A 13,912-nucleotide genomic window follows, 5' to 3' on the forward strand; every position below is an offset into this window, starting at 1 on the left:
AAAAATCTAGGATTGTTATGATTATTTTCTATCAGTTTGCGCAGGTGCTCGGTCCTGGCAGATTTTAGAGCCCTCCTATAGCTGGACATACTGTCTTTGTACGCAATTCTAAAGACCTCTAAATTAGTTTTTTTCCATTTACGTTCCAGGGCGCGGGTTGCTGTTTTGAGCACACGAGTAAGACTATTATACCATGGTGTAGTTTTAATCTCACTAGCCTTTTTTAATTTGATGGGTGCCACAGTATTTAGTGTGCTAGTAAAGACGGCATCCATACTGCTGGTTACTACATCAAGATCATTTGAGTTTGCGGGTGCATTACGAAATAGAGAGAGATCCGGTAAGTTATTTATAAATTCATCTTTAGTTGACGGAACAATAGTTCTACTAGGGCGGAGTATTGGAGCGGGTTTGCTGATTTTAGGTAAACACAGCTTTTATAGTAAGAGGTAATGATCTGTAATATCATCACTTTGTGGTATAATGTCTACGTCAATAACCTCGATTCCATAAGACAGAATTAGATCTAATGTATGCTTTAAGCGATGGGTTGGACCCACAACGTTTTGCTTTATCCCAAGTGAGTGTATTAAATCCATAAACGCGAGCCCTAATCTATCGTTAGCGTCATCTATATGGATGTTAAAGTCACCTACAATTAGCATTTTATCAGTTTTGACTAGTATGTCAGAAATAAAATCAAAAAATTATTTTAGAAAATTGACATAGGGTCCTGGGGGTCTATATATGGTGATTAAAGCGAGAGATAACAGGTTTTTGCATAGTATCTGGAAGCTGAACATTAAGCGCTAATACTTCAAAGGAGCTAAACATAAGTCCTTTTCTCTGATTAATATTAAGGAAATCACTAAAGATTGATGCAACTCCACCACCACGACCAGTTTGACGAGCCTCATGTTTATATAAGAATCCTGGAGGAGTTGCTTCATTTAAGCTAATATATTCATTTTGTTTCAGCCAGGTTTCAGTGAGACAGAGTGCATTAAGATTGTTTTCTGTTATTATTTCATTAATGATAAGTGCTTTAGGTGCAAGTGACCTGATGTTTAGGAGACCAAGCTTTACGAAATTTGTATTTTCACTTTCTACTGGTTTTTCTGATTTGATTCTTAATAGATTTTTTTTCTGGAGCACACAGTAGTGGCATTAGCAAGTAGCATAGTAGTTTGTTTGTTTTGTTAGATTCCAGGGTTTAAATGGTGTCTCTTAGATTTTTTCAGGGAACACATACCATTTGCCAAGTCAGGACTTTTGTTAAACTATTTGAATTTAGTTTGTTCTCCACAAAACCCCAGAAAAAATTGTAATATATAACATATGCTGCATTGAATCTTTATCTGCATTTCTGTATGTTTGTTTGTTTAAAGTTTACTGTCATGATGAATAGATTATTTCACACTCATTTTTAACTGAAACAACACCATTAAACAAAACTACACAAGATTTATTTGAAATGCAATGCTTTTTATTCTGTTCACTTAAACACTTAATTCTTATATGAAGGGAAATCTCATGATCTGCCACTGATTACAAAAGGGTTGAAGCTGTAAGATCATTCTTTAACAGAATATGAAACGATTATTTAAAAACAACAATGCTGAGTATGTTTCCTCTTTTAAAAAACATTAAGCAGAAACTCATTTAGAAAGGATCAAATGAAGAAGAGCGCAAACAAAACCCAATCAAAGGTAAATCAACTGATACTCTGCTGCTGAACAATCTGTTTTTACATTACAGATCTTTTTCAACCGTATTCACTTTAATATCAGTGTAAGTGACGCCTTTGTACTGGCCCTTGGTTTCGTACTTTAACACACTGCCATTCTTGCAAGTGATATTCACTGTGCCAGTGTACGGCAGGTCAAAACTGGCTCTGCCAATAGTAATGTGAACATCCACCTTCTTCTTTGGTGGGACTTCAACAGCGGTGGTCAGGGTTTCATTTCTCTCCTCCGTCTCCTCCATACCATAAGTGCTTTCAGTTCCAACAGTAACACTGTATTCTGTAGAAACTTCTACAACTTCGGGAATCCCAGCCTTCACCGACATACTGAATGTTGATGAGAAGCTGGAAGTCTCAGACCATGAAAATGTTTTGATCACTTTCTTTGAGCTTTCGATTGTTTGGTGCTGAGTAGCTGAGGTTTCGTTCTTACAAGTGACTGACTTGATCTCTTCCATAGCCACCTTTGGGATCAGCTCCTTGATGGTGGGATAGTTGACATTGGTGAGAACTGATGACTGAACTGCATTGAGAAACATGAACCCCATGAGGTTGATGTCTTCACTTGATCTTCCACAAATGCCAAGACAAAATCCAGAGCCGACATCCATGGGATATTCAGTTTTTAAACCCCAGTCTGTCATATGTGCAAAAAATTTCCCACCCTTGTTGGTCGTGAATTTGATGGCCCCGAGACGTGTCCCTGCTCCGTTCCCCCAGACGGACAGTGAGGTAAAAAGCTCTCCAGGTGAAAACACATACTCTTGATGTGATCCATAAGGTTCTCCGAAGGATTTTTCTCTTCCATCTGTAAGCCAGGCCCTGACACCCTTGATCTGCCATCCTCCAACCCAAACCCAGATCCTCTGCAAACTGGCACCATTTTTTTCACCAGTAAATGAAAACGGTGTACCTCCTCCACTACCACATTGCCCTAATGTTGTTGGGTAGGCCATCTCTGAGGAAATTAGATATAAAGATCACAAAATTAGCATCATGATTATTATATAGACACATTTTAATATGGTACATTTGTATTTTTTTCTTGAAGACCCAACAAGCATCCATAACAATTTTATTTGTTCCTTGTTTCTCATTAACTTGGTGTCACAATTACTGTTATATTATATAATATCCTTATGTCATTTAAAGTTTCAAACTGTGAGCTAAATGCATTACATTTAAGGTGCCCATAACAAGAATTACACTCACTTGAATGAATGAAGTCTGAAGAAGAGCTTCTCAATATGCAACTCGTCAGGTGAAAGCCAGAGAAGTGACAAGAGCATGATTGGGATGCTGCTTAAATAGAGCTGGCAGTACACACGCAGACTCTATGAGTCAGACATTTGCATTAAAAAGGATAGATGCATTTGGTCATAAAGGGTTGGTCTCCTGTGGGACAGCAGGGATGAAAGTAACAAAATGAAAAAGAAACAAAGCGAAAAATTCTTTAAGAGGAACTTCAAGCACACAAATTCACCTACTTCAAATATTAACCATGTGAACATGTTTTGAAAGTCAGTGTATTTCATGTAGATATAAGGCTAGGCAACACTGCAAACATATCATCATGATATCATGTTTCATATCATTCAGTATTAATAATTATTAAAATAAAATATAATAAAAATAAAAAAATTTTTTAACAATATATTTAGAAGCATTAGGATTTTTTGTCATTTACCCACTTTTTTTAATTTACTAATATTATTAGGGCAAATAGTCAAAAATAAAATATTTAAACAAAATTTCTGATCTCTTTATAACATTAGTGTTAAAGAGACTCTTAAAAGTGACATGTGTAAAGAAATGGCGGCAGGCACATGTGGAGTGTTAATCACGCTGCTCAGTTATACTCTTAAATCGTACTTTAGAAGTGAAAGATGATTTTTCCTTTAATATTAAGAGTAAGGTTAATCAAATGAGACGTGGATGTAAACACTTCGGCTTTGGAAAGGGCGTTATTTTTTCGCTTTTTTATCGGCCATGGCTTCACTGTCCAAAGAAACAACGTCGCATCAGACAAATGCGAAGAAATTCAAGTGACTGGGCGATTATAATGATGTGTCTGCTGTTTGATCAGTCTCCTGGGCCTTCTCCAATGGATTATGAAGGAAACTTTTCGAGTGATTCTAATGTGAAGCTCCGAGATTTGAATGATGTGCGAAACAGGTGTTCGGAAATCGCCGCGGAATAGAGCTCAATATCTGACCGGTGGAGAGATTTGATTCCCTGTTTTGAAACAAGAGAAGTAATTAGTATGGATAATGGGTCGGTGGATATGTTTTCTACTTCTATGGTAGAAGGTGGAATGCTGAGGACACTGAGGCCAGAAGTTGGGTCAGCAGAAGGTGTTTTATTACGGGATCCAACGAATTCAAAGATAAGTGATTTAAGAGACATTTGTACCTTAAAGGGTTTGAATCAATGACTGTAAAAAATATGGATGACGCGACAGCCCCTTTTCCCATTGAACGCCTTGAGGGCAAAACGCCTGCATGACGGGCACAAACTGTCGCAAAAGACTGCTGAAATTGGAGCCTTGACATGCGCAGAAGGACTGTCTGATGGAGCCAGAAGAGGAGCCGCGAAAATGAGCATAGTCGAGCTTCCAGCTTGCAGCGCCGGCTCGCTGGACCGCCGCATCTTGCTTGATTGACTCGGGCTGGAATCGGGCAGTGAGTCCAGGCATCCGGAGTAGGTCCAGCAGAGGTAGTCAGTCTGAGCTCTGTGGGGTAAGTCTCCGGCAGGCGAGAATCTAGCCGAACTGGTCCGAGTGTATTTTGCTATCTGGGTGGTTAGGCGTGTATCAGCAAACTAATAAAGCCCGAAAAAAGCCCTGACCTTAGCGAATAAACAGTGTTCCACCAGATCATGTATGTCAGAAACTGTAGTTTACTGCTGAACTCATGTTGTCATGGTAAAATAACACAGAAATCGAATAATAACACTTCAGTCTCCTGCTGAAGCTCAGACGCGCTGCTTTGAGAAACTGTCAATCACAGCTGTCAATCACGATGACACGCCCAGCATTAAATTACTGCTAAAAACAAACTGTTTACAAAAATGAGAATCTGCACCTATTTTAGCACAATAACCAGTGCCTTAATCGACCAGAACCATCTTTCGGGTCATTTTATTGCAAGTGTAATAATTTTTTTTATTTGGGCTCAAGTCTCCTTCATTAACACAGAGGAGGCGGGCTTTATGACTTGTACTGCAGCCAGCCCCCAGGGCCTAACGGCCTAGACCTTCACTCAAACGCAGGCTTGCGGCACACTTGGTTTGAATATGGTTCATCTTAACATGAGAAGTCTGCTTCCAAAGATAAGTGAGGTGAGATATTTGTGTCAGGAATTCAATGTTACTCTGTTTGGCTGCAGTGAAACATGGCTAGATGATTCAATATCGAGTGCAGAGATACATATACCAAACTACAACTTAATTCGAAAGGACAGAAATCGTAAAGGTGGAGGAGTATGTGTATATATTAAATCGGACGTTATGTTTAAAGAGAGAATGGACTTGGATAGCTCCGCGGTTGAAGCTGTTAGGTTGGACTTAATGTTACCGAGTAGCAAAGCAATTTTAGTTGGGTTTTGTTATCGCCCGCCTGATCAGAAAGATTTTTATGAAACTCTAGATGGGATTTTAAGTAAGTCAAATTTTAAGATTGGTCAAGAGTTAATAATTATGGGTGACTTGAATACGGACATGTTAAAAACGAGATTCATCAATGTATAAACATTTTAAAATATTTTGTGATTCATATGTGCTTAAACAGATTATTATGGACCCGACAAGAATTACCCCTATAACAAAAACTATCATTGATATTGTATTGGTTTCTGATAATTCTAAAATTTGGAGAAGTGGTGTTATAGATGCTGGTATCAATAATCACTGTATTGTTTATGCAACTAGGAAAGCTAGGAAAGAGGCTATAAAACACCATAATACAGTGAAACTAAGATCTCTCAAGAAATATAGTACACAGTTTTTAATGACTGAACTTAGCAAGGTTGACTGGTCTCAGGTCTTGCAGTGTGATGATGTAGATAGGGCTTGGGCAAGGTTTAAGACAAACTTTTTAAAAGTTTTGGATCAAGTTGCACCTTTTAAAAAATTAAGAATTAAGGACTGAACCTTGGATGAAGGCTAGTATTTTAAGTAAAGTTTATTCATAAACAAATGTCGAGAGGATCACATGCTTATGATTGTTCACAGCTGTTCCAACTTTAGCTAATGACTGATTATCCTATCGGACGATCCTTAACTCGCTATAAATAACCAGACTTTTCTCATCTCAATATCTTCGTCTTGAAGAAACCCCCCCCCCACCCAACCCTACTTTCCCTCCTTTCAAACGAGCGACACAGTGGCCAGCGATTAGCGCTTTTGCCTCACAGCAAGAATGCCCCTGGTTTAATTCCTTTCCAAATCAGACGGCATTTCTGTGCAGAGTTTGCTCGTTTTCCCCATGGTCGCGTGGATTTTTTCCGGGTCCTCCAGTTTCCTCCCACAGTTCAAAAACAAGCACTCTAAACAATTAATATAAATACTTTAGCTAAACTCTGAGTACACCTTTCAGCATACATATCCAACACTTAGCTACAACAAGCAAGAAGGGGAGTAATCGAGATCTACCTGAGCTCAAACTCCCCTCTTACCTTGCAACGGGAGGGAGCCCAGGGCTCGAGGATCTTATAAGCTCAGGGCTTTCTCCCGGGACAGCATGCCAAACTAGCTTTACTATCAATCATCAGCTAAGTGTGAACTCTTGAAAAGCAATTAAGGAGCGTAGTGATAGTTTTAAAATGTTTAAAAAAGATAGTAACAATTTAATTTATTATGAGCAATTTAAAAAGAAAAGGAATGCAGTAAAAGATGAGGTAAAAAAGTTAAAAAGAATTTTTTTAAGGATAAGATAAAAGAAACTAAGCAAGATTCGCAAAAATTATGGAGATTATTAAATGATTTAGGGCATCAAAAAAAGTCTAAAACTAATTGCTCTAAAATTAGCCTTATGGTGGATGGAAAATTGATTTCGGATCAGTTAAAGGTTGCTAATTATTTTAATAGATTTTTTATAACTGTGGCAGAGAAATTGGTTAAAAAGCTCCCAGTACAAAATGCTTTTTTAATGATAAATTAGTTGTAGATTATTATGCCAAATGTGGTTTTAATTTAGGAAGTTTTGTTTTCAATAAAGTAGATGAGGTTAATGTATTTAAGAAATCAAAAGCATTAAAAAATAGTAGAGCAACAGGGTTAGATAATATACCAGTGCAGTTCCTAAAAGACTCTGCGAAATTAATCTCTCCAATGGTTACACATATTATTAATCTTTCTATTTGTCATGGTAAAGTTCCAGATGAGCTAAAACAAGCACGAGTTATTCTTCTTTTTAAGAAAGGTTGTAGGTTTGATGTTAATAATTATAGGCCGGTATCAATTGAGTTCTTTTGTCTAAAGTGATGGAGAAAATTATTTATAAGCAGATTGTAAATTATTTTTTAAAATAGGACATATTGTATGAATTTCAATCCGGTTTTAGGAAAAATCATTCTACTGGTTCAACAATTTTATATTTAATTGATTATATAAAGAGATAAAAAGTTTATATATAAAGATATAAAGTCTCTGAATGGTTTTGTCTTAATAAATTGTCCTTACATTTGGGTAAAACTGAATTTATTTTATTTGATTCAGCTGCGAAATTAAGAAAATGTGTCTGGGCAAAGATTCAAGTTGTTACTCCAAAACACGTAGTGAAATACTTAGGTTGCATTTTAGATTTTTGCATTTTCAAAAATCTGTTCTAGAATAAAGTTTTTAGCAAGACAGGCAGTGCTCCTAGATACCAAAACTCTCAAAATTTTAGCTAGTGCATAAGTGCAGCCATACTTTGACTATCCTGCAGCTTTTGGTACAGCGGTACTTCTAAAAAAATGAAAAATAAATTGCATACAGCCCAAAATAAGTTGTGTAGAATTATTATGAAAGTTCCTCCACTGACACATTCAAATAAAGAAAATTAAAGTCAAAGTAATTTTTTAAAAGTTGAGGAGAGGCTAAAGTTTTTAAAATTAGTGATGGTTTTTAAGATTTTAAAGAAAACGGTCCCAAAAAATTTTCTTAATTAATTTGTTTTAGTCAGCGAGGTGCACAGTCATTCTACAAGAGCACGCAGCAGGGATAATTACCCATATAGATTCAAGAGTGAATCGGGTACAAATTCTTTTTTGTGTATGAGCTCTGCTGCTTGGAATATTTTGCCCACCATTTTAAAGAGATTCAAATTGAGAGTGTTTTTAGAAGGGAAATTAAAAAGTGGTTGTTTTAAAGTTGAAGTTTTTTTATTGTGCCGAGTTGCTGAGCTGTTGATGTTTGCAAGCCATTAATGATTTGCTCCTCCATTTAAGAATCGAGGACCACAATGGAAATAAGCCTGTGGCTTTTTTTGTGTATTTTATGTATGAATTTGTATGAATTAGTCTAACTGGACTTGTTTGTATATTTTTTTGGTAAAATTGTCAAATAAAATCAATCAATCAATCAAACTTAATAAAATATTACAAAGCATGGGCATTGCTAGGTCTATTTTAATGGTGCTGTAGCTCCCGTAAATTTCTACTCAGCCCCGCTAAAACCTTTGCAATTAGCTCATAAACTGTACACTAAATTATCGCTCAGTCTCCTTTAAATTTGATAAGAAAACGGTGGCAGAATTCAGCTCCTCCCCGTCTTTTGTTTTTCATTTTATCAGCAAACCACAGCCGTGGACAGCAAGAAAACGAGGTGTGTTTTTATCGATAAATTGTTATAACATCTGCTTATTTGCAGTTCTTTGATATAGATAACCTTGTGTAAGAAAAAAAATGATGACGAAGAAAATCTAAATGAAGATGTTTATTCAGCATAGCAGTCTCAAAATACATGGCAGTACCTTGGGTTCACCGGAGTCAGAATGAACCCTGAACTTTCCTAAACTCAAACCTTTATACTGTTTTTGATGTTTCCTTTAGATGTTAATGAAGTTGCTCCTTGGCTGTTAACCCAGCTGTTCTCTCTATCTTATCATGTCAATGCAGTATTAACAACATTGATGAGATGGTTCTCTGTGCACCACACCCATCCCCATTCTACAATTGTTACCATTTGGTCGAGATGTAGTCACCTCAAACGATGCAGAGACAAAACCCTGCTGACTTCTCTTTTCTCTCATAAGTCTGCCCTTTTGGGAAATGAGCATCAATTCACCATTTAGAGTGAATCATCAGAGCAGTGTTGTGTAGCACAGGGTGGGTTAGCAGGCTTGTCATTGTCATTTCAGCCATTGTAGCACAAACAGGATTAAGCTGGCATTTTCTAGCTATCTCTGCAGTATTTAGCCTCGTCTCATTTGCAGGATGATTTGCAGACTAAATGAAGCTAATTATTATTTTTTTTGATCAAGGTATTTTTATTTAGTTTTACAAGCTGTAGTTTACAGTATAACATAAGTTCAACAGAACTAAGAACCCATCCCCCCCCCCCCCCCCCCACACACACACACACACAAATACCAGACAAACAATGTTCACAGTATGAAATACATAGTTCAATATACAGAGCTCATATAGCCAGATATCCAAAAATAAATAGGTAAAATACAATAATAAAAAGAGGAAAAGAAAAAAAAATAATAGTAGTAAATAAAGATAAAGATGACAGCGACAGGGATTCACATTACTATGTTCTCTGCCTCCATATCTTCAACAAACATAAGAAAAGTCTTCCATATGTTATAAAATTTTCTAGTAGACCCTCTGACTGTGTATCTGATCTTTTCCAACTTGATATGATACATGATTTCCCTTATCCAATGACTATAAGTTGGAGGTGCTGGGTCTTTCCATTTCAGTAATATCAGTCTCCTAGCTACGAAAGAGCAGACAGAAAGACACCATTATTCTTTCCCACATCTCTAGATGGGAGTCTATCTGAGTTACGCCAAAAAGTGCAATAAATGGACAGTGCAAGCTTTTTAGTAAAGATCTTAGAAAAGGTCTCAAAGATGGGCTGCCAAAAAGTGTAAAGCTTTGGACATGTCCAGAACGTGTAGGAGAGTGGTTGGATCTTGCCCGCATCTATCACAAGTGGAGTCTATATCAGCATTGATCTTAGAAAGTTTAACTTTAGACCAGTGCAGACGATGTACAATGTTAAACTGAATGACAGCATGTCTAAGACAGATGGATGACGAAAATATTCCCTGTATTATTTTGTGCCAGGTGTCGTCTGTGATTTGCTCATTTAAATCAGTCTCCCATTTATTTTTGAGGAGGTCCAAAGGCATCAAGTTATGAGAATATAGTATTCGTATATTGTACTAATAGTTCGCTTTCTGACTAGTTTACAATCAAAATCGAATCCAACAGGCCAGTTGGAGGACATAAGAGAGAACATATGAAGTTTGAGAATACAAAATTCCGAAGTTGCAGGTATCGATAAAAACGTGATTTGGGAATGTGATATTTTTGTACCAGCTGCTCAAAGGAGGCAAAGCTGCCGTCAATATATAAATCAGACAGTGATACCATACCTCTTCTGGACCACATATCAAAGACCCCATCTATTAATGATGGGACAAACATATGATTCAGTGCAATTGGGGCAGCGTGAGAAAGATCTGTAAGTGCAAAAGATCTTCTGAGTTGGTTCCAGAGCTTGATTGAGTGCAAAACCACAGGGTTAAAGGTGAAATTAGAAGCCGAATAAATGGCAACTTAGAACACAATAAGGCTTTTAAGGAAGTGGAATTTACAGATGCCCGCTCCAGATTCAGCCATTTATTGTCAGTGTTATCATTATTGTTATCCATCCAGTATAACAGTGCCCGAATATTAACCGCCCAATAGTAATACAAGAAATTAGGGAGTGCCATTCCTCCCATTGAGCGAGGTCTCTGAAGAACACTTCTTTTTATCCGGGGGGGGGTGGGGGGGTGGGGGGGGGGGGGGTTTGGTTCCAAATGAAACTTGATATCTGATTATTTAACTTCGTAAAAAAAGACTTAGTTAAAAAGATGGGAAGGCATTGAAATATATATAAAAACTTGGGCAATTCATTTTTACTGTATTCATTCTTTCACCCAGTGAGAGAGACAAGGGATCCCATCGATCGATATCCTGATTTAAATTAGATAACAGGGGCTGATAGTTAGCAGCATAAAGCTCTTTATGTTTATCTGTAACCCATATGCCGAGGTATTTGAATTTTTTAGGGCTAATTTTAAAGGGGAGTGAATCTAAAGGATTCTCATCATTACTAGTGCCAACAGGCATCAGCTCATTTTCTTGAACATTGACCTTGTAGCCGGATAGTTTTGCCAAATTCTTTTAGTAGGACCATTAGCTTAGGAAGACTCAAAAGGGGTTGTGATATATATAGTAGCATGTCGTCTGCATAGAGCGAGACTTTGTGCTCCTTCCCTGCTCAATGAATTCCTCTGATGTCCATATTTTGCTAAGAGCTAAGGCTAGTGGCTCCATTGCAACCGCAAAAAGAAGCGGTGACATGGGGCTTCCCTGTCTTGTACCACGCTTAAGCTCGAAGAAAGGGGACAGATTTTTATTAGTACGAACAGCAGCTTTTGGAGAAGTATATAAAAGTCTAATCCTTGATATGAATTTATTGCCAAGTCCAAACCTCTCCAGCGTGTTGAAAAGATAGCCCCACTCCACCCGGTCAAACGCCTTTTTGGCATCAAGTGAGAGGATAACTTCCGGTACACCAGGTGGAGAGGGGCTATAAAGGATATTAAAAAGGCATCTGACGTTGAAAAGAGTAACGATTTTTAATAAAGCCTGTTTGGTCAGGCGATTTAATGGAAGGAAGAACACCTTCTAGTCGGCATGCCAGAACCTTGGTAAGTATTTTTGCATCCGTGTTTAGGAGAGAAATTGGGCGAAATGAATTGCACTCCAAAGGGCTTTTTCCTTTTTTGAGAATTGCAGAGATTATTGCTTGGCGCGTGGTCAGAGGTAAGGTCTTACCTGAAAGTGATTCTTCAAAAACTGACTTCAGTAAAGAGGCGAGTGTCACCGACTCGGTCCCAGTCATTCCCCTCGCTGGCCAGTAGAGGCCGCCATCCCCGGATTTCTAAACATTACATCATCCACCTAGACTGATTGTGCACACACCTGAACTGAGTCTAGTTAATGACCCACGCTTCCTATTTAAGCCACTCTTCTACTCCAGTTCATTGCGAAGTCTTGTTTAGCCTTGGCCAGCATTACTGAGCGTTATATCCTGCCTGATCTCCTGTGTATTACTCCAGCCCGTTTCTGACTCTGCTTTGCTTTCTGCCTGCCCACGACCCAAGCCTGATACACGGACTCTGATACTCGCTGCCTGCCCTCGACCCAAGCCTGATACACAGACTCTGAATCACGCCGCCTGCCTCTGACCCATGCCTGGTAATTCACTCTGTGTCTGTCATCCGCCAGCCTTGAAACCCTTACTGCTACTGTTGATGTGTGTTTGCACCTTTGTGCTTATTGATTGAGTGAGAGTGTGATTAATAACTACTGTATAATGGATCCCTCCGTGTCAGCCTCCTCGTTACAGCGAGTTGGTCTGAGAATTTTTTGAAGAATTCTGTCGGATATCCGTCCTCCCCTGGGGACTTGCCGCTTTGCATAGATCCAATTGCGGATATTATTTCCAGGGCGGAGACGCCTTTCTCCAATGAATCAGCTATATTTGGGTCTACAGATGGAACGTGTAGGGATCTTAAAAAATTCTCCAACCTAGAGGGTATAGTTGGACATTCTAATGTGTATAATACTTGATAGAAATTTTGAAAACAGGAGTTAATTTTGAGGTTATCTGTACATTTTGAACCTTGTTCATGATTGATTGCAGGTATAGCCTGATTGGCAGTTCTTTGTCGTAACTGATGTGCGAGAACGCGTCCAATTTTCTCCCCATGTTCGTAGCATCCATGTCTAGATTTGGAGAGGAGATATTCCGCCTGTTGCGTTGTTAGGATATCAAATTCGGTCTGCAAGATCAGACGTTTTTTCATTATGTCAGGAGATGGTTGATGGCTATATAACATATCTAGTTTCAGTATTTGATCTGTTAGTTCTTTAAGACGCACTGTATTTGCTTTCTTTGCGCAATACGAAATGATTTGGCCTCGTAGATAAGCTTTTAAAGATTCCCATATAGTTGAATATGACATTCCTGTAGTTTGATTAGTGTCAAGAAAAAAATGTATTTCAGATGAAATGAAGTTGGTAAAAGACTCTTCTGATAGGAGAAGAGGATTAAGCCTCCAAGGGCAGTAACTTTTTTGTGTATTAGGAATGCTGATTTTCATGGTAAGCGGACCATGATCTGAAATTACTATGGCATCATAGAGCACATAGTTACAGAAAATAAAAGTCTTTTATCCAGGAAAAAGTTATCTATGCGAGAATAGCTCTTATGCACTGGGGAGAAAAAGGAGTATGCTCTAGCAGTAGGATTACGAAACCGCCATACGTCTACTACATCATATGTTTTAAGAAAAAGCTGGATTGTGTGTGCCGATTTAGATGAAGGCGTCTTTTTGGAGGAACTGCGATCTAAGGTAGGGGAAAGTACACAATTTATATCACCACCAAGGATAAGATGGTGTGATGTCATGTTTGGTAAACGGAAAAAATTTTTTGAAAAGAATTGTGGATTGCCTCAGTTTGGTGCATAAATATTGGCCAGAATAACCGGAATCGAAAAAAGTTGCCCTGTCACAATAATATATTGCCCTGCAGAATCAGAATCAACATTAGTCATTGTAAATGGAATATTTTTATCAATGAGGATGGCTGCCCCCCTAGTCTTTGTGTGAAAATTAGTATGATAAACGTGTCCTGACCATCCTCTTTTTATTCTGTACAGATCCGTTGTGCGCAAATGTATCTCCTGAAGAAACGCAACATCGGTCTTAAGTTGTTTTAAGTGTGTAAATACCTTTTTCCTCTTAATTGGATGGTTAAGTGACTTCACGTTCCAGCTCACAAAGTTCACTGATGAGAATCCATCCAGCGTTCTAGTACAATTAGGGTCAGTCATATCTTACTGAGTAATAAGTTTAGTGCACTTGAAATTTAGGTCTGGCTGAGCAAATAGAAA

At 38.1% G+C, this 13,912-nt stretch overlaps 1 protein-coding gene across 1 annotated transcript; it reads right to left on the minus strand.

Annotated features, from left to right (window-relative positions):
- Nucleotides 1-1,464: 1,464 nt before the first annotated feature.
- Nucleotides 1,465-3,005, minus strand: jac9 (jacalin 9). Its single transcript, NM_001113634.1, has 2 exons — nt 2,957-3,005; nt 1,465-2,702 (listed from the first exon to the last, which is right to left on the minus strand). The coding sequence occupies exon 2, from the start codon at nt 2,698-2,700 to the stop codon at nt 1,753-1,755; it is 948 nt and encodes a 315-aa protein (NP_001107106.1). The 5' UTR covers nt 2,701-2,702; nt 2,957-3,005; the 3' UTR covers nt 1,465-1,752.
- Between the last annotated feature and the right edge of the window lie 10,907 nt (nt 3,006-13,912).

The sequence above is a fragment of the Danio rerio genome, chromosome 7 (genome assembly GCF_052040795.2).
Source record: "Danio rerio strain M-AB ecotype USA chromosome 7, GRCz13ab, whole genome shotgun sequence".
Lineage (NCBI taxonomy): Eukaryota > Metazoa > Chordata > Actinopteri > Cypriniformes > Danionidae > Danio > Danio rerio.